At 44.8% G+C, this 27,097-nt stretch overlaps 1 protein-coding gene across 4 annotated transcripts in view; it reads left to right on the forward strand.

Moving 5' to 3' along the window:
* PPM1H (protein phosphatase, Mg2+/Mn2+ dependent 1H) overlaps positions 1 to 27,097 on the forward strand; it is a 270,856-nt gene that overhangs the window by 207,653 nt on the left and 36,106 nt on the right. For 2 of the 4 annotated variants that reach the window (XM_081129750.1, XM_081129753.1), the window contains exon 9: positions 9,298 to 9,449. In XM_081129750.1, the coding sequence (XP_080985876.1) occupies positions 9,298 to 9,449 (152 nt within the window). Of the gene's footprint in view, positions 1 to 9,297; positions 9,450 to 23,452; positions 23,534 to 24,594; positions 27,086 to 27,097 lie in introns of those variants that run through there. The other 2 variants (XM_081129752.1, XM_081129751.1) reach the window with 2 other exon arrangements.

Genomic DNA, 27,097 nt, shown 5'->3' on the forward strand with positions numbered 1-27,097 from the left:
AAACTGCCAGATGTTCTGTGCTCCACGCCCCTCTCTGGCCTGTGACAGGTCCTCCTCGGGGCTAGGATTCCGCTTGATGTTACTCACGCTTTCCAGCCCCCACTTAAGACCATGCTCTCGCCTCTAACCCCCTTTTGAGCTCTTGGAAGAACAAGGTCTTTTTCTGCGTGGGGGCCAGTTTGCAAAGCTACCCGCTCCCCAACTCAGCAGCCCCTCCTCCCGCCCCTGCCAGGCTGAGCCACGGGGAGCCCAGTCTCCTCTCGGCTTCATTTTTCCTCTGCTTAGTGTTCAAGATTCCTGGCAGCTGTTGTTTGTAACTCCAGCTCACTCATTTAGCTCATTTTTGGTTTTCTTCACGGAGATACTATTTTTCCTTTTATCCGAACGAAACAGCCTTCTCTAAAAGCAGGCAGAGCTTGGACTCCAGTATCTGAAGTCGGGCCCCAGCACCGGCGTCACCCGTGGCCTGCACACGTTGCTTCAGCCGGCCTTTCCCCTTCCTTCGGGTGGTATTGACACGGTGCTGGGAAAAGCAAACGAGAACATCCATGGAATTGCCGGGCACAGGGCCTGCTACATGGTCAGTAAATACAAGTCTTCCTTCCCCACCGGCTTCTGGAAGGCTTCATACTTAGGGGTTCCCAGGACTGACTTTATATTAGAGAGAATAGCTACTTTGTTTGGGGCTCCCCTCTTGTATCCCATAAAAACAGGAACAATAGTTAAGATCTCACATTGACATCTTAACATTTAGTCTCCTGATTCTTGGTAGCGTTTGATGCCCTGAGCCAAAGCCCCACTTAGGGAAAGAGTGTGTTTTACTGTGCTGTGTACTCTCTGCAGTCCAGCCAGTTCCTAAGAAACAGTGTTGGTGCAGAATGACATGGACAGTGTGGCTGCACTATGTTAAGTGAAACAATGTGATTGTATGTACGAAAAGTGTGATCATAAGTAGGTAAAAAGGTTATATCTGTATGTATGCACATATGCATGTCTATGTTTATATAAATCTTGAGGGAAGTTTTCTAAAATGGTCACAGTAATTACTTTTGGGTAGTAGAAGAGAGCAAACGTGTTTTAAAAAATTCCCTAGGCCCCTCAAAAATAAACCCGGGAGGTGGCGTGATATAATGGTTAGAAACTCAGACTGGTCATCAGTCTCGGCTCGAAGCTCGGTCTCTTCACTTACTAACCGGGTGACCCTGAGAAAGTTAATTTACCTAAATCTCGGCTTCCTCTTCAATAAAAAGAGGACAATGGGATTGTTACACCCCAGAACCTAAGGAACAAATGACATATATAAAGTATTAGCATAGGAACCTGCCATAATAAATATTAGCTCCTGGCTTCTCTTCACATTCCATCAAAACCACCAATTTCCCTGGCTCTTAACAGAGGGGCCCTGGGTCCAGTCATGTGGATGGAGTAGAACACCGGGGAACGTGTCCCAAATGAGCTAGAATTTTTGGCCAGTTAGGAGGTGAGACGAGCCAAAGAATAATTACCCTTAAAGCCTGGATCCCTGCTTCCCTAAGAAAGCAGGGAATCCAGAGAAGGGACAGACAACTATTTATAATCTGTAGAAGGACAAGATAAGTAGGACCAAAAAAAAGAGGGTAGCAGGATTGAGTGTAGTGTGAAGTAAAATTTGCTTTATAGGGTCACAGGGCTTAGAAGTTGAGCTTGAAGAGCCATTAGCTATCATAAAGCTAATTATTGTGGAGCTCCTTGAGCTGGGCCTACAGCAGTAGGGAGGGTCTTTATCCAGGGGACTAGTGTAAATGTGGTGGCAGGAGCCCTATCCTGTGACAGCAGGTAGCTGGGGGGGGGGGGGAGATGCAGACATGGAGGCCGCTGTAGGACTGAAACTCAGCACTGAGGAGCTGAGCAGATGCGGGGACTGAGAGCTAAGAGGAGGCATATCTGAGAGGCATTTCAGACAAACAAACAAACAAAACAATGGAACAGGAACTGATGGCCACTTTGATTTAAAGGTGAAGCAGAGTGAAGTTAAGTACTTAAGGTAAACTCTGCCCCGCCGTGTCTTGTGACTCACGGTGCCTGCCTTCCGTCCTGGTGGCCAGAAGTAGCAGCTAGAAGAATAAAGAGCAGCAGTCATTTCATTATCTACACATCAAGTGACCATATAACGTATCCTCTCAACCAAGGTATTTCTGAGAGTCAAATGGGACAGTGTTACTAATTCTGCCGAGAAAACAGCACGAACCAAAACAGCCTCAGGCAGGCGGGGACGCATGGGCTCTCTGTGCGTGCGCCTCGCTGTCTCCTGGGGTTGACACGACGTCGTCATCTATATGGTACCCACAGGCTGGGATCTCTTCCGACCCTTGTCTCCGTAAATGGGTGTTTTAGTGAACACAGACTTGCTCCTCAAATGATTGATGAGCTAGATTCAAGCCCACTTGTTCACTTGAGCACTCAGTGAGCCTTTGATTCAGTGATGAACAAGCCACAGGAAGCCCAGAGAAGGGGGTAGGTCACGGGGGTGCCCCACCATGTAAGCTCGAAATTCCTCCCTGTAGTTTATATGCCTTGCTGAGTTGTAAAGTACCGGACTCGTGGAGAAAGTGGAAGCCTGTGCTGCGGGAGCCAGCCAGGCACTGGCTACAGCTTCAGGCTGCTCTTCACACTGCTGGTTCGGAAACTTTCTGAGCTACGAGATTGTACCTACCCTCCAAAGTCCAATGTTTATTTTGTCTGTAGCCTCCAGAAGAAAAAAGAAACCCTCAAGAATACCTGTGGTATATTTAAAATATAAAATTATACCCACAGCCAAAACAACCAGCTCCTGTGGGCAGCATGAACAGCCAGCATATTTGTAATACTTCCATGCCCCTTGATTCATTTAGAGTCAGATGCTCTGAGGTCACATCAAGGTCTAACCCATCCTGTGATGAAAGAGCAGGAGAATGTTAGAGCCGTGAGCATCCCCAGTGGCCACCTAGGCCTAGCCTTTCATTTCACGGAGAGGCGCTGAAGATTTGAGAAGTCATGCCTCATCCCTCACCACTTCCCAGTGGAATTCCAGCACTTTAGCCAAACCCAGCTATGGAAGCCGCCCAGCCCCTCAGCCCTCTCACATCCCCAGCCTCCTGCCCCTGCGGTTCTGACATATAAGGCATGCAATGTCCATCTCCTCCCTGACTCTCGCCTTCTGATGAATCATTACTTCACTCAGTGTTCCCACCAGGGGTCAATAGACTGAACATAGTTGTTTTGCTCAACTACTAAGGGGCAGAGGTGGGTCTTAAGCCCAAGTCCTTTGCCACCAAATTCAGTGTGTGCTTCATGACATATTGTATACTGGAGACAGAATCATAGATGGAGAATTTGGATGCAGTCTCGGTGCCAGAATGCCAGTACTGAAATATTCTACTTGATGTATAGAACCACAAGGAGATAGGCTGGAGCTTTATTTTCTTCTGACACAAGTGCCATATGCAAAGTTCTATAGGTTGAGCATTTTTGGTTGGCCGCATGGAGTAGAGGGGACAAGACTTTGTACTCTTCTTATTTTCTGCTACCTGTTGGCAGCTTTTACCTTGGGAATGAAGTGACTCTTCTGCCAAGAACACTACTGAGAGTCTCAGTCACTGTTATTTTAAATGAGGCTTTTGAAACTGAACCCCAGGTCCCTTGAGCCCACTGTTACTCATCTTCTTCCATTTACTAGATGACTTTCAGGTGTATCACCCTGAGGTCAGTGCCATAAAAAGTAACTTGCAGCCTTGTACAGTTTTGCTCAGTGGTTAGAGCATCGGCCCAAGGACTAAAGGGTCACAGATTCGATTCCTGGTCAAGAGCACGTACCTCGGTTGCAGGCACAATCCCTGGCCCCGGTCAGGGCATATGTGGTAGGCAACCAATCGATGTGTCTCTCTCACATTGATGTTTCTCTTTCTCTCTGCCCCCCGTTCCCCCCCCCACTCTCTAAAAAAAAAAAAAAAATGGAAAAAAGATCCTCCCCTGAGGATTAAAAAAAAAAAAGTAACATGTAGTATATTTGAATTTGTAATTATTTCATTTGATCTTCTTAACAGGTTTGTGAGCAGGGTAGACACAGGTGTTACAATATTTATTTTTCATGATTTTTTTCCCCAGTTTTTTAACAATGATTTCGGAGATAAGAACTTGACAGCTGGAGAAAATCAATGGCTTGTTTCAGTCCCAAAGCCCGTTAGAAACAGAGACCTGAAGTGAGGGCTTCTGATAACAAAGGCAGGGCTCTTGCTCCTCCGGAAAGCCGGTCCTGAGCTGCGGGAGCTCATCACCCTACATCAGGGGTGGGGAACGTGCGGCCCAGAGGCCGTGTACGCTGTTGAAATCATTTGGTCTGGCCCTGCCAAGGCAACTGCAGGCTGGACTCAAAATTCAATAAATCTAGGAGCTTTTTTCATAGCTAATTTTTAAGTTGATAATTTTGTGCGGCCCTTGAATGATGTTATAAATATCCAGGTGGCCCTTGGCAGAAAAAAAGGTTCCTCATCCCTGCCCTACATCAAGAATTTAAAAGGGAAAAGAGGTTTGGAGAATCTGCTGAGCTGATAAAGACGTAAAATTAGTGAGGGTATCCTAGAGAAGCGACCGAGGCTTGGCAAGTGGAGGAATTGATGGGTTCTTTTTAAAAGTAGTTCTGAGAAGCCAGCGTCAGCTTACAGTAGCATGAGTCCTCTTAACATGCCACCGAAATTTCATCAGTAGTAGAGCAAAGATGTGAACACGTATTAGACAAACGCTGAAGCAGCAGCCTGCGGCCGAGCATTAAGCGGAGGTGCTGCATTGAAAAGTTGCTTGTCACGAGCTCCTGTGTAAAATAGGTGGCCGGTGATGACATTAAGGACATCTCTAAGTGCTAAGTGCTCTGGAGCCCAGGGCCCTGCAAGAGCAGTCAGCAGTGGTTCATGCAGGGGCACATTAGCCAAGGCTTTGTGTCTGTCCCCTGCCACCCCCACTCATCCCTGCTCCCTCCCTGATGCTGTTCGTTGTTTGTTAGCAGCTCCACCAGGACGAGAGAGGAAAAGGAAAGAGTCTGCTGCTTCTGTTAAATATCAGTGCGTTACATTTTGATGACTCTGGAGTTAACTAGCTAAGTCTGTTGCATCACCACGAGCTTAGAGGTCTTCTGAATGGATCTCATATGTTGAATTTTTTTCCGTTCCTCTCTTCTTCCCCTATTTATTCTTTGCCTCAGGAAGTGTGTCCTGAAGATCTATTATGATTTATACTGTGAAAGATACTGCCAGGTTCACAGAAAACAATGCAAAATAGGTATCTCTGGTCTCCAGAGGTTGAATTGGGGGAGTGGGGAGATAAGGTGACGGACTCAGAATGTTCATTGTAAACAGAACAAGGGTGAACACCCAACAGGGAAGATGCTCCCCTTGATTATTGATTGAATGGTTACAAATATGACAGCTCAGAACTTGCCTCTGGGAACTTACTGCCTAGGACAGTTTTCAAGGTGTGGTTCCCCCACCACTTGCAGAGGAATTACCTGGTCTGTATTTAAATAGGCTGATGCCTGGGCTCAGAGCTACACGGTCAGAATTTTAAAAGGTGGACCCTTAAATCTTAATGTGTTTAATTAGCACCAAGGGGTTCTTAAACATATTAAAATTTGGGAATAACTGACCTTGTGGAGGAGACAGACAAGGGAACCCAGACTGGTATCAGTAGGTAAATACCGTGTTAGTGGACATGAAAGGATTGTGACCGCAGAGGACCAGGGGAAAGGAAGATGCTGCTCTTTGGTCTTGCTCAGGATTGCTTGGCAGCAGGGGTGCCAGACACACTCTTAATCCAGAGAAGTGATGGGTCCCCAAAGGAAAAAAGGGGAGGCACAGAAGGGACCTGTGGGAAATTAGCTCACTCGTTCAGACCTCTGTTCAAATAGTGCCTTCCTAGAGAGCCCACCAAAATCACATCTAAAATGACTTTTGTCACTCTCCTTCCCCTGCCTGAGTCCTCTTTAGAGCACCTGACAGTGGAGTTTGTCTATCTCATCTACTAGGTTAGAAGTTATGAGAGACTTTGTCACTTTTGTTCATAGCTATATCGCCACTATCTGGAAAAGTAGTTGGCACATAGTAAATGCTCAGTAAACAACATAATGAAGGCTCCAGGAGGGCAGATGGATCCACACAGGCCTCATCTCTCAGCTGATCAAATTAAATTGCTTTGAGAAGCTGCAAGAATCCCAGGGATTCTTGTAGCCTTTCTCTCCCTTTCTTGGCAGATGGTAACATGGGAAGGAGCCACCAGAAGCCCTGATCGTGTTCCCCAGCTCCCCAGCTCCCCGGCTCCCCTTCAGACAAGCATTTGTGTAATGCATGTCCCTCCCCTCCCAAGGTCTGCAGAAACTCGCTTCCTAGTATTTGAATCCTGGGAGCCTCAGAGCCTCTTAGTTTGATGTGAGGCTTCCCAGAACATTAAGAAACTATTTGAGGAATGGAACAGGGAACTTCAGGGAATGAGTGTGGTCTGACTGAGGGGGGCCAACTACAGCTTCAGAGAGGGAAGGTCAGGACTCCGGAGCCCGCTGGAATCCTTTGAAGCCCTTGCCACCGGGGAGAACGAGTGTGCAGTGGGATGTCTTGCATGGAAGCCCAATTTTCCTGAAAGCTTTTCCACAAAATGTTCTGAATCACAGGTTAATGTATAAGACATGAGTTGTAAGTGGAAAGTTGGCGAAGTCCTTTGGAAATTGACTGAAGGGCAGGAAACAAAGGGTAGCAGTAAAAAAAAAAAAAAAACCTAAAAGGATGTTAATTAGGGAGTGCCTCAGGGAACGTGGTCAAGACCAGCTTTTTATTATTTACATAAAAATTACTTGGAGAGTGGTATTGAGAGGGATTTTCATGTTGGCTAATGAAACTGCATTAGAGAGCTGTGTGTGGAAATGCGAATGGTGGAATTAAGGGAGGATTCAATTTATTGACAGAATTGAAAAGGAGTGTTTTCTAACATTTCTATTTATCAACCCACACCCATTCTGTTCACCAGATTTCCAGTTGCGTAGTGGGCAGGAGAGCTTCAGCTGTAACAACTCCAACCTCCGCATTTTTGAGGCCAGCAGAGAGTACTTGAAGAGATTTTGGCATCCTGCACACAGGGCAGGTCCTGAAATTAAATGGATGTTATATTCAGAACCTAGAAACCTCTCTTTTAGAAGGAGCAGGAAGGCAGATAGAATCTGCTGTTTAGCTACAAGCATCAGATCGGGCCACCTGACATCCGTATCTGCCCACTTCCTTTTACTTAACATTTTCTATCCTATGGAGCTCAAGTTATCACAGAAATTCATTGTAGAAATACTCCAATAGCAAGCCAGCAGTCTTTCTTAAGCAAAGTTACTGCTTACCCAGTGAGCCAGGTCTTGACGTTGGGAGCCCAGGAGTGACCTTCGGTGTCTTCTCTATAGCCTACCTCAGGGAATAGTCTATGCAGGCGTCACAGAGGCCGCTGAGCCCTTACCTTCCCTGTTACAAACCAGTAGGAATCCTCTCCAGCCTTGGTACTCAAAGTGTGGTCCGTGGACCCGCAGCCCCAGGAGCGTGAGGGAACAAGTGAGAAACGCAGCCTCTCAAGTCCCAGCCCAAAGGAGTTAGAATCTGCATGTTAGCAGCATCCCCAGATGGCTTCTATGCATTTGAGAAGCCCTGCTGTAAGACACCCAGAAGCACAGAAAGCAAAGCTAAGGGCATTTGGTTGCTTCTGTAAAGTGAAAATTGGCCCATGCGAGTTTGGTGGCCTAAGGATAGAATTCTGGGACTTTGCGGTCTGTAAACTTAAGATCCCCCTCTTATTTTCTTTCATTTGGCCTCCTAAGGCACCGTGCCTTCTCCGGAATGTAAACATCCTTAAGTGAACAAGCCTTTTGAGAAAGTGTTAAAAGCCATGCTAGTAGTGTATCGCCGAGTGCTCTTCCCCTGCGTGTGGTCCGCACTGGGCCATTAGCTAATTGTTACCATCTAGTTCTCAGGCCAAAGGGGCCTGGGTCCTGGAGGCTGCTTTTCAATTTTGCTCATTTTCCGAGGGCTCTGCGGGTAGGTGCGGGGCACCTTGTTTTCTGCTGTGGGGTGTAGGCTGTTAGTCCACAGGACCAATCCCTGGGGCAGGGTGTCACTGGCCTGGGAAAGCCTCTCTAAAACATGGGCTTGGCTTTCAAAGACACGGAACCGAACAGTTTGCAGGCCTCTTAGAGTTGTGTTCTCTCTAGAACTGAGGTGATGTAATGATGACTGCGACGGGGCCTGGGAGCAGCTGCCTACACTGCCCTCCTTCCTCTCCCTCCCTGCCCTCGCCCACAGCTTTCACTCAGACTTGTTTTTAGAAAATAGAATAGAGCAGTGAGGGGGCTGAAGGAGCTGGAAGGTTGGTGAAATTCTGCCGTTGTCCTCGGCTTGTGAGGTGGCGTAGGCAGTTGCCGACAATGAAATCCCAAACTCTTTCTCCCTGCACCCCGCCAAAACAGTTGTGGCCTAACCCAAATGAGGCTTGATTTTTACTCTTACTGGTTTTGCCAAGATTACTCTGTTCTTTTCAAAGAGTTTCAGTGGATGTTGAAATATCCAAGTCACTCCAGGTACCAGAGATGAGGGAGAACTTAAAGTTTGGAGATTCCGACTTAGCATGTGAACATGTGTCTGTTGTAATTTAGGCTAGATTGAGGCTCCTGAAACCTGAATGTAGCATCAGAGCCCCATCGTTACATGAGACGAGTCCCCTGGGCCTCAGACAGGTGAGCCAAACGGTGGTTCAGTAAGTGCTTTGGATAAAGCGTGCCTCCTTAGTCCTGGAGCAATACATACAGAGCAACTCCTGAGGATCCGAGATGGCCTTCTCTCCCCACGCACTGCGAGCTGAGAGCAGGGAATCTGCTGTTCATCTTTACACCTAGAGCACCTGGCCCAGCGCAGGCCCTTCATTAATGGACGTGTGAAGGAAGGAAGCAAGCCTCCGGCTGCTCTTCTGGCCAGCATAGCACCTATTGTCAGTGTTCCAGCACCGTCTCAGGCATTACATTTTCAGTTCATTTCTTCTTTGTCAAACTATTAAGCCAGCCCACCTGTTGGGCCCCATACATCTATCTGTACAGCAAGTCTCCAAAGGAGGCTACCCTGGCCACAAAGCTTGCTGCACAATAGGATATCTCACGGTGCCTGCCTGCAAACCACCGGGCTGGACAGGAAAAGGGAAAGGAGTTCAGAAGTCACTTTGTTATGGGGGGTAACGTGCTTACAACTTCTTAGGCAGGAATATTCCTGTTCGTTTCAGGTAAGAGTCTACGATCTCTCCAAATATGAGCATGGAGCAGATGATGTGCTGATCCTGGCAACCGATGGACTGTGGGATGTCTTATCAAATGAAGAAGTGGCAGAAGCCATCACTCAGTTTCTTCCTAACTGTGATCCAGATGACCCTCATAGGTTTGTGCATCTCTCTTGTTATAGGGTAATTTCTTGAGCAGTGTTTTATAATGTGAGTGAAATTAATAATAATCATGCGTTTTAAACATTCATGACTTATAGTAGAGCTAATAGGGATGGATGATTTAGTAACCAAACTGCAGAAGGGACTCTACTTCCTATTAAAGGGACATTCACAGCCAAATAAAACTCCTCCTCAAGTTGAGTCCAGGTTCAAGTGGTAAAGAACTTGATTTGTAAGATATTTCAGTATCTTAGTTCATATCCTCCAACAGGGGAACAGTCTGCGATCCTCCTGATAGGAGTGATAGCAAAGGCTCCCAGCAGATATGTTCATCCACTGGAAAAACAGTGAGAAAATTAAAGTAGGTATTCCTTTCTAGGATAAACAACCCTAAACAACGCTAAACTATCCTAAACAACCCTAGGTGACTCCCAGATATAAACGGAAATCTCCTCTGGAGAAACAGTTTTCACTCAACACAAGGACACAAGTCACCATGAGTAAAAGCCAGACAGCAGAGTTGGACCTATAAATACTTCATCATTGGACTTACAGTCAAAAATATAAGTAAATATTTTAACATGTTTCAGAAATGTTTTTAAAAGCATTGGAAATACGAACAAAGATAAAAGACTATAAAATGTCTGCAAAGATTTAAAAAATAAGGAAATGGAACTTCTGGAGATGAAAAATATAAAAATAGGTACTAAAAATTCACTGGATTAAAGAGATTAGAGACAGTTGAAGGGAACACTAGTGAACTGGAAAACAGATCTGAATAATCCAGAATATGGCTCAGAGAGACCAAGAGAAGGAAAAATGTTAAATGAGATTAAGAAACTAGGAGGATACCCTGTGATATTGTCATTAGAATTCCAGAAGGAAGTTCTGTAGCAGATGGGGGGGGGGGGGAGTTCTAGAATTGTTGAATGAATGATACTAATCTTAAGGTCCAGAAAGTCCAACAAATCTCAAGCAGAAGAGATGAAAAGAAAATTATAGTAGACATTTTATAATGAAACTGAAAAACTTTAAACAAAGCATTTTTAGAATTTTCACGTGTAGTAAAAATATCAATAAAGAGAATGCAGTGAACACATTTTGAGCCCAGCCGGTGGGTTCAGTGGCTGAGCGTCGACCCATGAACCACGAGGTCCCCGATTCAGTTCCTGGTCAGGGCACATATCTGGGTTGTAGGCTTGATCTCTAGTAGGGGGCATGCAGGAGGCAGCCGATCCAAGATGTTTCTCTCTCATTGATGTTTCTGTCTATCCCTCTCTCTCTTCCTCTCTCTTTAAAAATAAATAAGACATTTTGAGGCAAAACAAAAACCAAATATTTTATTGCCAGCCAACCTCCTCTGAAGAAAATTCTAAAGGATGTACTCAGGTAAGAAAAGGAAATGATTCCTGATGGAAGGTCTGAGAAGTAAGATGAATTATTAAGATATTAGTAAATATGGAGGTATACTTAAATATACATTGACTATATGAAACAGTAATAAGAATGTGATATGTGGTATTAAAATGATAGAATTAAAATACTGAATAAAAATAAAATACTGGATAAAAATAGCAATAAAAAAAGTAAGAGGGGGTAGTAATCAGCTAAATTATGCTGTTGGTTCTATTTGAGGAGAGGTTAGTGTTTAACTTTAAACTTTAAATAAATGTGTTTAAATCAGCGATTTTCAACTGGTGTGCTGCAGGAATTTTTAAAACATTCAATACCTGACTGTTTAGTCAGGGGCACTGACCTCTTTTCCCTTGGATTATCAAATAAAAAAATGTTAACAGCCTGCACAACAATAGTCATCCAGTGTGAATGAGTCAAAATGATACCTTTTATTTTTATCAGATCAGCAAAAAATAAAATATATTTTTTGGTGTGTCACAGAATTTTAGTAATTAGTTTATTGTGCCATGAGATGAAAAAGGTTGAAAGTTGCTGGTTAAATAGCTAAGAAAACTACTAAAAGAACAGAAAGTATAACTTTCAAACTAGTCAAGGGAGAGAAGATAATCCACATAGAATTAAAAATCAAACTTCTAAACAACTTGTAAGTAAAAAAAATTATAATAAAAATTAGAAATTACTTGGTCCTAAACAATAAGAATGCTACATATCAAAACTTTAAAGGCTGAATTTCGAGTCTTTTTCCCTAATTTGTTGAGCTATGCATAGATGAAGACTCCACTCACCCCTCACCTGCCAGAAGTGACTATATCTCCTCCATGTCATAGGGTAACTTTTTACAAAGCTCCATCCTGTATAACAAGTTGGTGTTTAATGGGTACAGAGTTTCCATTTGGGAAGATGAAAAAGTTCTGGAGATGAATGGTGGTGATGGTTGCTCAACAATGTAAATGTACTTAATGCCACAAAACTGTACACTGAAAGATAATTAAAATGGCAAGTTTTGTATTATATGTATTTTACCACACATGAAAAACCTCCCCAAAAAAGCAAATTGACAAAAAAAAATAACGCCCAGCTGGCGTGGCTCAGCGGTTGAGCATTGACCTAGGATCCAGGAGATCGCAGTTCAATTCCTGATCAGCGCACACGCCCGGGTTGCAGGCTCGATCCCCAGCAGGGGACATGCAGGAGGCAGCCGATCAGTGACTCTCTCGTCATTGATGTTTCTATCTGTCTCTCCCTCTCCCTTCCTCTCTCTCTGAAATCAATAAAATATATTTAAAACAAACAAAAACTAACAAAGTAAAATTTCCCATAACACTAACCAAGAACAAAAAGGGGGGGGCTGACAAATAAACATTATTAGGACTAAAAAAACAGTACTAACTCAGATGCAGCAGCAATGAAATATAAGAGGATATTATGAACATAATAGCATAACATTGTAAAGATATTAATTCTCCCTAAATTGATCTACAGTCAGTATAGGTATAACCAGAATTCCAATAGAGTTTTCAAGGAACTTCATACACTGATTCTAGAGGTACATGGAAGAACAAAATGCCAAGAATGTCTGTGACATTTCTGTGTGTCTGACCCTTCTAGATATTAAGACAAAATCAGAACAAGACTATGGAAAAAAACATAACATTTCATTCTTCTCTCATACCTTACACTAAAATCAAGTCCAGGCAAATTAAGACTTAAATGTGAAAGGCAAAATAAATACAACTTTTAGAAAATAGCATATAGGAAACTATCCTTATGGTCTCAGAGTAGGGAAGGATTCCTTAGGACCCAGAAAGCACAAACAATGAAAGATTGATAACCTTGACTACATTAAAATAACCAAGTTTGGTTCTTCAAAAGACAACAGAAAGCCATGAACTGAGAGAAGATTTTTGCAACTTGTATACCTGAAGAGAGATTGATATCCATAAAATATAATGAACTCTCATAGATCAAAAAAGAAAATAAAAGAAAAATAACATAGAAAAAGGAGCAAGAACCAGTCATCACACAGAAAATTAATGGCCAATAAATACATAAAAAAACACTCAACCTAAATTGTGCAATACAAACTAAAAATACGTGGAAGGACTGCAGATGAGTTTGCAAATTTGTAGAGAGACTCTGAGGACAGTGGCATACCTGGTGAAGGTGGGTGTACACATACCCTGTCCCACTCCTAGGTCTGCACCCGGGAGTGGTGGACCTGAAAATGGGGTCTTTGGGCCACATGGCGTCAGTATCATCTGAGAACTTGTTAGAAATGCAAATTCTCAGGCCCCACCCCAAACCTACAGAATAAAACTCCAGTGGTAGGACCAGGACTTTGTGTTTTACCAAACCATCCAGGTGATTCTGGTGCTGCTAAAATTTGAGTCATATAAAAAGACATCCACAGAATTGTGTATGTTACCAAAATGAAGCATTGTGTAGGTCCAGTCACTGGATGGATAAACAAAAAGTACAGCTCACAAAAGGGAATGACCCCAATTTGTGCTTGTTAACTGGGAAGAATCTCAAAAACACAGTGTTGAGTTGAATAAGCACGTCGTGGAATACACATGCTGTGATTTTATATGTGAACTGGAAAACTAGCAGTGTGTCATTGAGAGAGAGATAGTAAAACTGTAACAGAAATCAAGAGAATTAACCCAAAATTCAGGATAATGGTTGCCTTGGGAGGAGAGGCGGCAGAGGGGGACGTGTGCTTGAGGAGGGGCACACAGTGAGGTTCTAAGGTACTTGCTGGTAATGCTCTGTTCCTTTAGCTAGATGACAGGTACGTGGCTGCTGATGTTATTTCTAAACTGTATATATGTTGTATACATTCACTTGCATGTAAGCTGTGAGAGGCAGTGTTGTCTAGTGGTTAATGGCATGGGATCTGTAGTCAGACTGCCTGAGCTCCAATCGTGTGTTTTCTCCTTCCTTATGCGACCTTAGGAAAGTTCCTTAATCCTTCAGTGCCTGGGGCTCTGCATCTGTAAAATGGGAGTTCCCGCAGCACTAAGTGCCTGGGGCTCTGCATCTGTAAAATGGGAGTTCCCGTAGTACTAACCTCGCAGGTGGATGTACAGTGAAGTGCCTGCTATTTTTGTATGTGTCATATATTTCACAACAAAATTCCTCAGGAAAAAAGTGGAGCTAGGCTGTCTCTCTCCCTCTGATTGTTTGGTATAATAATTTTGCTCAGGTGCAAAGAAATTAATGGTACTGCAGTTAAAGATGCTTTTATTTAAATTTGAATGTATTTTTCTCCTGTTGAGTTTTTAGTTTTAATCTCTGTTTTATATCCTGCTTGTTAGCAACATTCTTATGTTGATTTTCCCTACTGTGATTGTTTTTAGAAAGCTTTGCAAAGCCAGCTGACAGGTATGCGTGAAAAGGCACCCAACACTTTTTTTTAATCTCTCCCAGCTGGCCTGGTCTTGCTCACCAGCCTGCCTCTCTCCATGGCAACAAATCCGCCCTCCAGGGAGTGCTAACCTGTGGGCAGGGTTGTCGCTGGGCAGGTGCGTGCCGGGTCAGAGCAGGCACCCGGCTTCCTGAGAAATGTTACCCGCTGCAGCAGGGCTTACAGTGATCTCCGAGGAACAAACGGGGCAGAGAAAAAGCAAGGTCTTCAGTTTGCCTTTCAGGGAGAATGGCAAACCAAAGCCTGAGAAAGAATCCCGTGTCTGACAGATGAAAGAGTTGAAAGGAAAAGCTACAAAATGAGCAGTTTTATAGGTAACATAGAATATCAGGCTGAAGGTCAGAAAAATTCTGGTTGGCCTTTGAGATCTTAAGACAGTCAGAACTTTGGGGGCGAAGCTGTTCTCTTTGTCAAAACCGTCATTCAGATTCATTCATTTGAGAAATATTAAGGGCCTATTTATGAGCCAAGGCCTGCTGGACCCTGGGGAAGATTCTGAAGAAAACAGACCCGGTCCCTGCCCTTTGGGAGTTTAAAGTCTAGAAGGGGTTACAGAGCATAAGGAAGTTACAATATGAGTGACTGAAGAGAGGAGCTAACCTAGAGCAAGGGATGTCCAAACTTCAACTTGAGGAATAAATACAGAAGCCAGGAAATGCTGGAGTGAGGTGGAACTGGGGAGGGGAAACATGACGCATTCAAGGAACCCAACAGTCAGTAGGCTGACTGGGCTGAGCACACGATAGTGTCAGCGGCTGGGGTGTGAGAGGCAAGCAGGCCAGGTCATGTTGGACCTTATGAACTCAAGGTTAATGGCTGTGAAAATGGGTTGTAGGAAAGGAAGTCTGTGGTATGATGTAGAATTTATGCACTTCGTTCACTCTGATCCCTAATCAGAAAACATCCTGTACAATCTGACAGCAAAAACACGACACGTGGATTGTTTCCCTACCCATATATGTTCCTCACTAATTTAAGCCATGTTGGGAAATCAGAGAAACTTAATTTATTTCAAATGCACTACTTAGGAGTTATATAAAATGATGTTATCTTGCAGGTGTGACATAGTTGCCCATATCTGTGTGTAATTTGGAAGGAGGGTACTGCACACAAGCCCTGGCTCTCTGTGTCTGCTTGGGAGGCCCACGGATGGAGAACTCAGGCCGGGAAGCCAAGGCTGGAGGTTGCCTGATGGCCCCCTGCCTACGGGGAGCTGTTCTGCTCTTGTCATGCAAATTAGAAATACAGGCGGGAGTACTCATCCTAATCAATTTTACCCTAAATCATCATTTCTGTGATGAAGAAAGACCCACTATAATTCCAGAGGCTATAAGCCCTTCCTTAGCCAGAAGGATTCATTTCTCCCCAAATGTAGCCCAGAACCACAGGTTTGCCTATTTAATCGTGGGAGGTGGGGGAGTGGAGGGTTCCTGGCTCCAAGCCGAGGGGGAGGCTTGTTTGATAGAGAGTCAGAAGAGCCATGCTCGCCCCAGGGCGGGCCGCCTAAGAGGGAGGAAAGACAGCACAGCAGGTGTGAAGATCAAGATGTTTCTTCACTTGAAGTTTTGAATGGGCCTGACTTTGAGTTTTGCCAGGTTCATCCAGTTTTGTCTAAAAATTTAGCAGGACAGAAAGGGGCAGGGCCTCAGTCCTGTAACAGGCAGGACTTTGGGGTTTTGCTGTTTGATTCTTTGGCTTTTGTTTATATTATGTGTAGAGTTGTGTGTGTTTTTCTTTGCTTTTTATTTTTAATTTTCCTCTTTCTTTCAAGCCATTCTCAACAAACTGCCAATACAGTCTTCCTCTCATGATATCGTTTCCAGTAAGAAATTCAAGAATAGTTGAGCGCTATCCAGAGTGAGTTGCGAGGGAAGCGAGGATTAGCATAGGGATAGGTTTGCGAAGCCCTGGCCCTCGCGCCTCCTCTCGGGCAGACACGGGCAGACTCAGCTGGGTGATCTTCCCGACCCCAGGGTGTTAAGTCCATTTGCTGTTTTGAACGGTCTTGACAAAGGAACTAGAAAATTAAAAGGAGGCTCTGTGGACAAGCCGGAATGTGAGTGCGGTGGGGTTTTTTCTTTCTTTCCTTCCTTTTTGTTGGAGTTCGCCCTGAAGTGTAGCAGAGCTGGCAGTTTTGTGAATGTGGGTCATGAAAGAGGAACGATACCAGGCTAACATCCGAGAGCGGGGCTGCTGGTGTCCTGGCGGTTGGGCTGCACAACGTGTAGGCCTCTGTAATTCCAGTAAAGTTTTCTTTTGACGCCTGAAGATCCTGAGGCAACACTCCTGGGATTGACTCTCCCCTCAGTCAGGCTGGAGGTTTGGGGGTGAGTCTCCTGGAAGGAATATTCAAAATAGGCAAGTGTGTAAACACTCAAAGAAGATGCTTGATATTTTGTCAGAAAGGAGTAAATTACTAATATTACTAACAGGAAAGGGCGTGGGCAAAGCCCAGATGCCCAGGTGAAAGATCACAAGTCCTCCGTTTCCCAAAACCTGCCTGTAGAAATCTCATCTCTATAGGTTGGACCTAAAAGCCCTCGGTCCCCCTGCCTGACACTCAAGGGGCTTATTATGAGGTATTAAGTCTGTAAGCACCAATATACTGTAAAATCTGTAGAGCATTTCCCTAATGAGAGGAGTTCTCTTGAATGCTCTGAATGCTGTTTTTTTGCATCCGGGCTCAGAAAACCATGTGTCTTGATAAGGAACAGAGTAATCAGTGGAGAGTTAAGAGTAAAACACCCACCAAACACTGACAGCAGGACACTAATGTAGGTATTAAGTGCTAGTTTGTGTTACCTTGATAATAAGAGGTTTATTTTGGCAAAAGACAAGGGTTCTTTCTATGAAATCTTTCCATGAGTTAGCTGAACTAATTTCTACCAGCAGCATATGGTTTTCAAAAACTATGCCTCAAATGCAGAAAGGAAGCCCCCCCACCCCATCAATTACAGGTCTTACTGCAGTTTGAAGACTAGATGGAATCTGCGTATTTGTTTCTTTCTGTGTTTAGCATAGTCAGATCCCCGGGATGTAGGAGTCAGCCTGGGTCCAGCTCATGACAGCCTCTGAACAACAAACGCCAGCCCCACATCTTTCCTCGGTGCTGTTCAGGTGGCGTTGGAGCAGGGCTGTGTGGCCACTTGGTTGGAACATCGGGGCATTTTAAAGGGCTTGCCGGGGAGGACTGAGAAGGAAATGGTCAGTTACGAACACTCATTGAAATGTTTGGGATTCAAACTAAAATAAACACGCACAACCTAAGAAACCGGGGCGCTGGTGCCAGGGGCAGAGAGGTGGACGATGCCTGGCGGGCGGTCTTACCCTCTCCTGTGGGGGTGGGGAGCGCTCCCCAGCCTGTGAGCTTGTACCTGCTGGCACACAAACCCCTGAGGGACCCAGTGACAGTGCTGCAGACAGCAGCTGTCGTTATTCCAGTGTCAGTATATTCCGCCTCAGTGGATTCCCGCACCTTAGGCAGGGACAGAAGCTGGCGTGAGCGGCCCCAGAGCAGGGCAAGGGACATGTGTGGCTCAGCTCCCAGCAGTGAGCCTAAGACATGCCACCTCCGGGGTGAGTTGCCAGGGTCTGAGCACACAAAGAGCCCTCTCCAAGTCACAGCCACCCCCACCCACTCAGTCACCATAGATCCCTGCCAATGTTCCAAAGCCGGGAGAGCTTTCTACCTCTTAAATCTAAGAGGCCTGCTCAGAATGCAGAGAGGATTCCTCCTCTTCCCATCACACTCCATCACTGCAGGGCATCAGCAGATGGAGGCTGCCTTTTATATGCTAATACTTGGAACCCATTAATCCTCCCGTTCCTGCCACCACACCCTCCCTCTGTAAGGCCCTGTCTGTGCCATCCAAATGGCAAACAGAAGTTCCCACCCGGCGAGAACTATAGACTTTCAGGCATGGTTACAGCCTGAGGCCTGAAATGGATGTATTTTTGACACTCCAGCGCTGATTCAGATGTGGGCTGGTGGGAAACAAGATTCTACAAGAGGTGGATGACTTAAGGCAAAACTCTTGGGAGGAGAAAGACATTTTGCGTCTAACGAGTAAAATGATAGCTCACCTTCACTGGCTGCGGACCGAGTGCTGAATGCTTTAGGGAAGGATCTCGTTTATTCCTGGCAGGAACCTCTGAGGGCTGCGCTATCATTACCCCAGATTTATAAGAAAGAAAAGAGGGGCTCCAGGAGGCTGAGGGATTTTTCCAGAGCCACCCATCTGGGCAGCAGTGAAGCCAGGAGTGGACCTTAGGCAACCCACGCCCATCCGTGAGCCCTTTGTGTGCTCCACAGAGGAGGTGAAAGCACTAAGGACGGCCAGAGAAATGGCAAGGACAGCGGGGGCGCTTGAGGATTTATCAGTCTCCTTGCACCCTGACATTCGAGGCGGTGGTTGTGAAAGGGGAGTTCTTCAGCCCCCTTTCCTTTCGTTTTTCTGCCTGGCCTTTCTCCGCTCCCTCCCCCTCGGGGCCAAGCCCTGTGCTGGGTGCCAGGTCAGATCCCTCCCCAGTGGCCATGTCTTTCTGCAGAGCTTTGCTGATCAATATTGAAAGCTTCAGCCAGAGAAGAAAAATGTTCTCAAAATACAAACTCGTTTCCCAGGGAGACTCCAGCCCCTCTCTGGTGCGGTCCGACCCGGCGCTGGGCGAGGTCTCCTGCGGCCTCCGGAGCGGCCTCCGGAGCGGCCGCCGCTCGGCCCGCCTGCGAGCCCGCTTCCCTTTCACCGCCCCCGCTGCACTGTCCCCCTCGCTGCTCTCCTGCCGCTTCCACTCATCCCCCCCACACCCCCCCCCAGTCTGTGGCACGCGTACACCCTTGTGTTCGGCCTCGGCACCAAACCAGCAGCGCCTTCCTGTTTTACTCACGCATTAAGCAGTTTCTTTCGTTGTCACCAAGCCAGGCGGCCCCTGTCAGACAGAAATTGGAGAAGAAAATGGGAGAGAGAAGCAGTTCTTCCCCTGCAGAGGAAGGTGTTTCTTCGGGTACCGGCCTTGGTCGAAGCCGGACTCGGCAGTGGTGTGAGGCCTGGAGCGGCTGGCTCTGGACTGTGGGCACTGCGCGCTCGGGTGGCCGGCAGCCTGGCTGGGGAACCGAGGCCAGGGCAGGAAGCCTCCCAGAGTGCGCTCCGGGGGTTCGTTGAGTTGATTCGTTTATGAGGAAAGCTCCCTGATCGTGCCCTCATTCTACCTGAAAGCTGTTCCTGACTTCACTTCAATACTGGGTCTCCTGCAGCGAGAAGGCAGTGTCGGGGCGCTGGCCCAGGTTCAGTGGCACCGTTGCTGAGTGCAGCGCCCAGTCCATCCCTCGAGTGGTCCGCGCGGGCTGCCCTTGGAGAAGCCTGGCAGAGACAGGCCTTGTGGAGGAGCCCGAGCTGGCGGCGGTGTTGGAAGAGGAGGGCCCGGGGTTCCCCCCGAGCTTCCCGCTCAGGCATGGGCACCTGGGTGATACCTAGAAGCTGATGGAGTTGAGGCTCTAAAAGGAGAGGGAAATGGCTGGGTAGGCCTACCACATAGTAAAAGTGTGAGGCGAAACCTCACAGCACTCCTGTGGTATGGCCAGCCTAAGCCAAGAAATTAACAAGTCATGTTCTAGGGCTGGAAAAACCCATGGTGTCCCCAAGTAAAGGCAAATTTTCAAATCTCTGTAGATAACCCAGGGCACATGGTGTTTACTGTTTAACCCCTACTGAAGAGAAGCTTAGATCTTACCTTCAAACCCCCCATGAGAAAGAATAAAGAGATACAATGGAGCCTTCCCTCTGGCACTCCCCCAAAACCTAATTGAACAGGTTGAGAGAAACTTCAAACATGTGAGATTTGAATCAGAAGCTGAGAAGAGGTGGCTTTGGAAAAGAAAAAAATAGAAATTCACAGTGATGAAAAATATGTCATTGAAATAAAGTAACTCACTGAATGATTAAATAGTAAACTGCTAAAGTAGGAATAGGTGAATTGCAAGATATCACAGACAAAAAAGAAAACAGAAAGAAGCTGAAAAGGTAAAAAGAAACGATCTTTAGGAGTTTATGGAAAAAATATAAAAGAAGGGAGGAAATATTCCAAAAATTCACAGCCGAGAATTTCCCAGAATAAACTATCTTCTCAGTTTGAAGAAGTAAAACTAATTTCTAACCATGATAAAGAAAAAGGAATTGTCATTGTTATGTCCTAGTGGAACTTCGTACCATCAATAACAAAACAAAAACAATTTAAAAGCTACCAGTGAGAAAAGACATTGACTTCTAAAGAAATTATACAAGACAGACTTCTCCTCAACAAGAGAAGTCAGAAGTAAATGGAATATTATTTCCAAACGGCCGGTGGAAAATAATGGTCAATCTAATGTTCTATACCCAATAAAGCTACCATCCAAGATTAAAGGCAAAAAATAAAGTATTTTGTGGTCCAAAGACTGGGTGAGTTTATCCCTCACAGGCCCTCATTAAAAGAATTACTAAAAATGCGCTTCAGCAAAAGAAAATCAAATCCATAAGGAAGGAGTGAACTTCAAAAAGCAAACAAGTTAGTAGGTTGGTTTCTTTACATTAGTTATAAATGCTGATAATGGCTAATAGTCATAAAAAACAAGGCGAAATAAAAATAGTAGGTAGTAACATGGAAGATGAAAGGAGGCGTTCTAAGATCCTTTTATTTCAGGAGGTGGACATAAATATTAACTCGTATATTAAAAATTTAAATATAACCGCTAAAGGAACAGAAATTATAAACTGAAACTTCTAAACCAGTAGAGGGAAGAAAAAAGTATTAAAGGAAGCTATCAGCCTGATAGAAAGCAGGAATGAAGGAAAAGAAAACGTAGGAAATAGAAAGTACAAAATAAGTGTGTGTCTATCTATTGACCTATCTGTGTGTATGAATAATGGCAAAACATACTTAACTTACCTCTTAATCACTATAGTGTTATTTTTATTTTAATTAACCATGTATCACTAATGAAATGCACTTAAAATAATAAAAAGTTTAGAGGTCCTACTTTGCCTTGTGGATTTTATCATTGAAAAATGTCAGGGTGAGAGGTAGCGTTGCAAATGACTATGGTTTCTTGCCTAAGAGACCGGGGATACTGCTAACTAAGGATGACAGATGGGGAAGACCCCCTTTGGAAGTGAAAATAAGTTAACATTTATTGACTTCTTCCTAAGTCTTAATTGGGGTCTACCAAGGAAATTAGGAAGAGACATTGGAGAGAAGGTGTGCCATGTGTCATGGAAGCCCAGACACTGGAAGAGGACTTGAAGTGTGTGGTCGCAGGCAGCTCCAAAGAGAAGGGGAATTCAGGAAGAAAAGATAGGAGACTTCAGGGATAAAGAAGATGGTCAGCACTGTCAGTGCTGGAGAGAAAGGGTGAGCAGAATGAGTATTGAGAAAAAACCTTTAAATCAAAGTTTAAGAGAACAGACTAATTGAGTGTTGGGCCTACTGGTAAGAGATTAAGGGAAAAAATGGGAAGTAGGAAATCAAGGAAGCAAAAATGATTTTTCTCTCCAGAAGTTCAACACCAAAGGGAAGACAGAATGGATGAAGAGAAATGCAGGCTCAAGGGAAGTGATCTTGGAGTAGACAACAACCATTTTTAAGAATAAAACCTTAATTATCTAGGGCCCTCAGGGAAATGAATTTCCTGGGTAACTATGTTTTCTAGATGACCTAATGCTGCCTTTTAAAATATCGACGCTATCCCGGCCAGGCGTGGCTCAGCAGTTGAGCATCGACTAGGATCTACTCGATCGGGGTTCGATTCCTGGTCAGGGCACATGTCCGGGTTGCGGGCTCGATCCCCAGTCGGGAGTGTGCAGGAGGCAGCCGATCAATGACTCTCTCATTATTGATGTTTCTGTCTCTCTCTCTCCCTTTCCTTTCCTCTCTCTGAAATCAATAAAGATATTTTTTTTTTAAAAGTTCCCCAATTTTTTAAATAAATAAATAAAATATCGAAGCTAGTTTTGGTCATTTTTACAGTACCCAAAGTCACCAGCAATAGCAATATCAGGGGGTCTAGTGCCTTTAACTATGAATGATACTCTTTCATGACTTAAATAAAACCATTTCTCAGTGACTGTCCCTTGACTGCAGGACCTGTTGAGGCCTATAGGACTGTTTGCCTCTATACTAGCCATAGGAGCTATCTTGCATTCTTTTATGTTTTTTGATATCTTTGAATATCTTTCTTTTACTGTCAGCGATCTTTTCCCATAATTTGCTGTAATTTTCTAAGTCTAATATGCTCATAAGGTGGATTAAGGTGTGGTCAACCCTGACAGATGAATCTGTTTCAGTATATTGACTCAGCCAAGTTTCTGAACTTGAAAAGCTGAAGCCCAGACTCTGGCCAATCACCAGGCTAATAAATATCACCCCGATATTTATAGTAGCCTTTCTGTATGTGGTTAAATCTCAGATGTACAATATAATATAAAACCAAGAGTAACCTGGAGTGAGCATCTGAGAAACTCTTTTGAATATACGAGCTGCAGTATATAAATTTAGGGACATTTATTTGTCTCTTTAGCCAAAGACCTCTTGGAGGCCTTTTTGTTTATCTCCTGTTCTCAGCAGCAGAACTCTCAGAGAGGGCGGACTAGCTGTATCATCCCTCAGGTGTAACAGATTTCTGCCTCTAAGTTGATAATTCTCTCAATACTGGTAGAAAAGGGAGTGTCTCTCCCACCTAACACCCATCCCTCCAGAAGAAAAAGCATTTATTGTGCGTTAACTAAAATAGCCTCTGCTTTGCCACCTTCTGTCTGCTACTTGGGGGCTGTACAAGTAGACTTGAGTTTCATTGACTCTACAACCTGGAATCTTAACAATCTTGAGATCATTCACTATAGACCTTGGTCTTAAACAAATGCAGCAATGGGGCTAAATACAGGTCTCTTTTAACATGAGAGTTGGTTAATTCATAAAGGGTCTTAACAGAAGAATGGAGTGTTTCTGGTTTTCTGAATTCTATAACTCACAATTCTGAAAGCGCAAGGCAAAGACATTCCAAGTAGGGAAAGGCCACTAGTAATATCAGGATGGTCTCTTATTAAAGGTCCAGAGGCTGGCTTCAAGAGGCCTTCCTTATAGGGTGACATTTACTATCTTGGTGATTTACCGGAGTCTGGTTTTTAGCTTTCCAGGTTCAGAAACTAGTTTAATCAACATACCAAGAACGGATGCATTACAAGATTGATCTGCAAACCAAAATGCCAGTTGACATTTATGCGGAAAAATATAACTGACTGATATTCTCAAAGTGTAAGTGATGAGCTCATTCTTTCCCATGTAGGCAGGCCTGCACATCATAGGGAGGCAGATCATAAACAGGTTATTTGGTGGTGAACATGAAATCATGGCCTATCAGTGAAAGTAAATTTCTTTGAAGTCTCCCAGCTAAGACTCTCTGTCCTGATCATTATTTCGATAGACATCTGCCAATGTTTTGTCTCATTTTTTTTTTTTTTGGTATCTTGAGGCTAACCTATGCCCACACTCACCCAAATCACCTCCCACATTGGTCTTTCTCTACAACTTAATACTTTCCATCAGCTTATATCAGTTATTCTTTTTTCTTAAGTTTACAGTTTAAAACTCAGTGAACAATCTTATTTTCAAATTTTGGGGGCATCCCTCACTGTACTTACATTGGTCAAGAGGAGAGTGAAGCATAGACGAGGGTGGGTGGAACAGCTCACCCACACCAGGGTTTATCAGTCATTTACCAGTAAAACCTTCACATTTTTTACTACATTTCTATGCTACATGTATATCATTTTCCTTTAAGTCAAGTCACTTTTTAAAAACAAATTTATTTTGAAAGATTTTACTTTTTACTCCCACCATAAATGGAAAATGACTCTCCTTTGTTTTAAAAGGAACGTGATCCTAAAAATAAGCATACTGAAAATAAGAGCTCTTATTTTTCCCATGTACTTTTTAAGCTAGACACTATTTGTCATGGAAAGCCCTGAGCCTGAGCAATACACTAGCATCAAACTGAGACTCTGTGCTTGACATCGTCACAAACCTCAAAAGAGGACTGAGAAGCAGAATAATTTAGGAGGCATTTAACGTACCTGTGTCTTGTCCATCTACCATCTAAAAGATAATGTACATTAGGCATCCCACACCTGGTGAAAAGATGACCTAGGGTTGAGATCTTAAGGGTATCTGAAAACTGTTTACTTAGCTGTAGTGATGCCTCCTTTCCAGCCTCACCTGACCCCAGATTTTGCCAGATTTTGACGGTCTCGTTCCTGCTTCTCCCTGCACAGGTACACACTGGCAGCTCAGGACCTGGTGATGCGTGCCCGTGGTGTCCTGAAGGACAGAGGATGGCGGATATCTAATGACCGGCTGGGCTCAGGAGACGACATTTCTGTATATGTCATTCCTTTAATACATGGAAACAAACTGTCATGAAAATGACTCAGGGGATTGGAAGACCAGAAGGAAGAAAGCTGGGAAGCCTCTTGGCAGGGCGGGGCTGGGAAGTGCCCCGGCGGAGTTCCAGGTTTTGCCACCTCTTCCCAGCCCAGATGGGGAGTGTGCTGCCGAAAGGCCTCTGGCTGTGCTTCGAGAGGATCATTAGGTTTTGGTTTCCTCTTTAGTAATGGGTCTGGATACTCAACAAAGGCAAAACATAAAGGCTGCTACTGAGTGTTGTTTTTTTGGTTCTTTAATAGGCCTCCTAAGTGGCCATTGCCTATTTTGGGCACATACATCATATTTATTTTATCTGGAGTGCTGGGGCAGCCATTTTCAGGTGTAACTGGCAGAAGACTCTGGCCTGTCAAGCTGCCAGTTTCTCTACGGGTTCAAGTGCTGCGTTGGAACGTTGGGGATCATGCCTCAGAAAGTGTGAGCGCCCACCTTCTAGTAAGCCTGAGATTTATTTCAGGGAATACTATCTGTGTGTGTCTCTCTCTCTCATTCTTTCATGGTGATGATGGGGTGAGGCAGGGATTTTTTTTTTTCCTTGAATCTTAATTGTTTCCATAGACCAGGCCTGGGACTTTCCAACTCCTTGCTGAGGAATTTGTGTGTCAAAGTCCAACCCAGGCTGTCGCCGTATCCTGCAGCCCACACCACCCAGGCGGCCATCTGGAGCAGTGCCCTGGCTAACAGAGTAATGTCTTTGTTGTGTAATAATCTGTTTCTGAGTTGAATTTTCTCACTAAATCAGTGTTTTCATGAAATTTGGGGTATTTCTTTGGGCCAACAGTTCCTCTATTTTCTTCAAGGGTCCCCCTTATGTAGCTTAAGGTTTCTGTTTGTTTTTGAATCTGGGTTTTCATTTCTGGAATGATTGCTTCCAACCCCCAAGCCATCCCCCACTGTGCCATGAGGACGCACGTAAAGCAGTGTTTATTACAGCTGTGTAGGAGGTCCCTTGTGTCAGGCGGTTTACGGTACCTCATTTCAGCACCATTCCTCTACTTTGGATCCAGGTTCCATGGGCTGAGACAGTCCCCAGGCCCACTCCAAACATGTAAGGAACAGCAGGTCTACTCTCCCCATCATCTTCGGACAAGACCCACGCAGACTGAATTTGATAAAATGGAATTTGAATTGTGTTCTCTGGTCATTCTCATGCTCTACACCTGCTGCTTCTCCGCAGAATCAGGCCCCAGCCACCCAACCACTCACACCCCTGTCCCCACTGTTGCTCCGCCTCTGAGTGTTCCTCACAGAGCATCCACAGAAGCGGTGGACAGATCAGATCTACCTGCTGCTTTACTGCCGGGAGGAATTGCAAAATAGATTTCTAGAAATCACTTCTCTCTCTTAGACTCCTGCTCTGCATGGGGGAGCTTGTAGAGCAACATCCAGTTACCGAGGCTTCTTCCTGGAGAGCTCCTGTACTTTCACCACCATCTGGATAACTTCTTGTAATTAAAACATTCAATAGAGTCATTGGTGTGATCCCCCAAAATGCTGGAGAGCCCATTCCAGTTCTCATGTTTGTTTGAATCCCTTCCCCACAGGAGAGGACAGGAACCTTTCCTCCGGGATGGTTCATCGCCTGCATTCCTGGAGTTAGAGGTATTTTCTTAGGAATGGCCTGGAGCCCTCCTATTCTGTGTTCCTCCCACAGTGTGGAAACACTGCCCAGCCTGGCCGTGAAGTACTGTGGGAATTCACCCATCAGGTGGTTGCCAAAATGTTGCCTGGGAAGAACTGGACGACAGCCTTGTCAGGAGTCCTCTTTACCTGATGGCTTCTCTCCTCTCCTGTAAATCTTAGCTACCCCAAACACCTCTGTGGAGGGGAGTTTGTGGTAGACTGTTGGCTTCTCTGGCGGAATATTATGCTGTGGAAAAACATGTAGGCATCCTATATCGGTCTGGTTTATTTTCTGTTCCTGCCTTGACTGCCACATACAAATTGGGAACTTGAGTTTCCCTTGGAAGGCTCCAGGCCACCAGCTTTAGGAAGCAGTCACCTCTTTCCTGTGTTTCTATTGCTTTTCATTATTTTCCTTTCCCGGGTGTCTATGTAGGCCCTATCTTGAGCTTGTCTATTTTTTAATTCGACTATGAGAGTCAGTTTGTGCGTAGACATGTAGATGTCATGACAACCTTCTAGTCAATTCATCAATTCATTTACTGCCAAGGCATGTCTCAGGAAAAACTCTGGAACCCCCGTATTCAATATTTCTTGAAGTCTTGCGCATTTAGTCCTACTGGTTTTAGTTAGACAGGTACCTAGGAATTCTTTTCATAAGCCCCTTTGGGTGGAAAGGGCTCAGGAGCAGAATGAAGCCATGATTCTGTT

Source organism: Miniopterus schreibersii, assembly GCF_964146895.1.
Source record: "Miniopterus schreibersii genome assembly, chromosome: 2".
NCBI classification, from domain to species: Eukaryota; Metazoa; Chordata; class Mammalia; order Chiroptera; family Miniopteridae; genus Miniopterus; species Miniopterus schreibersii.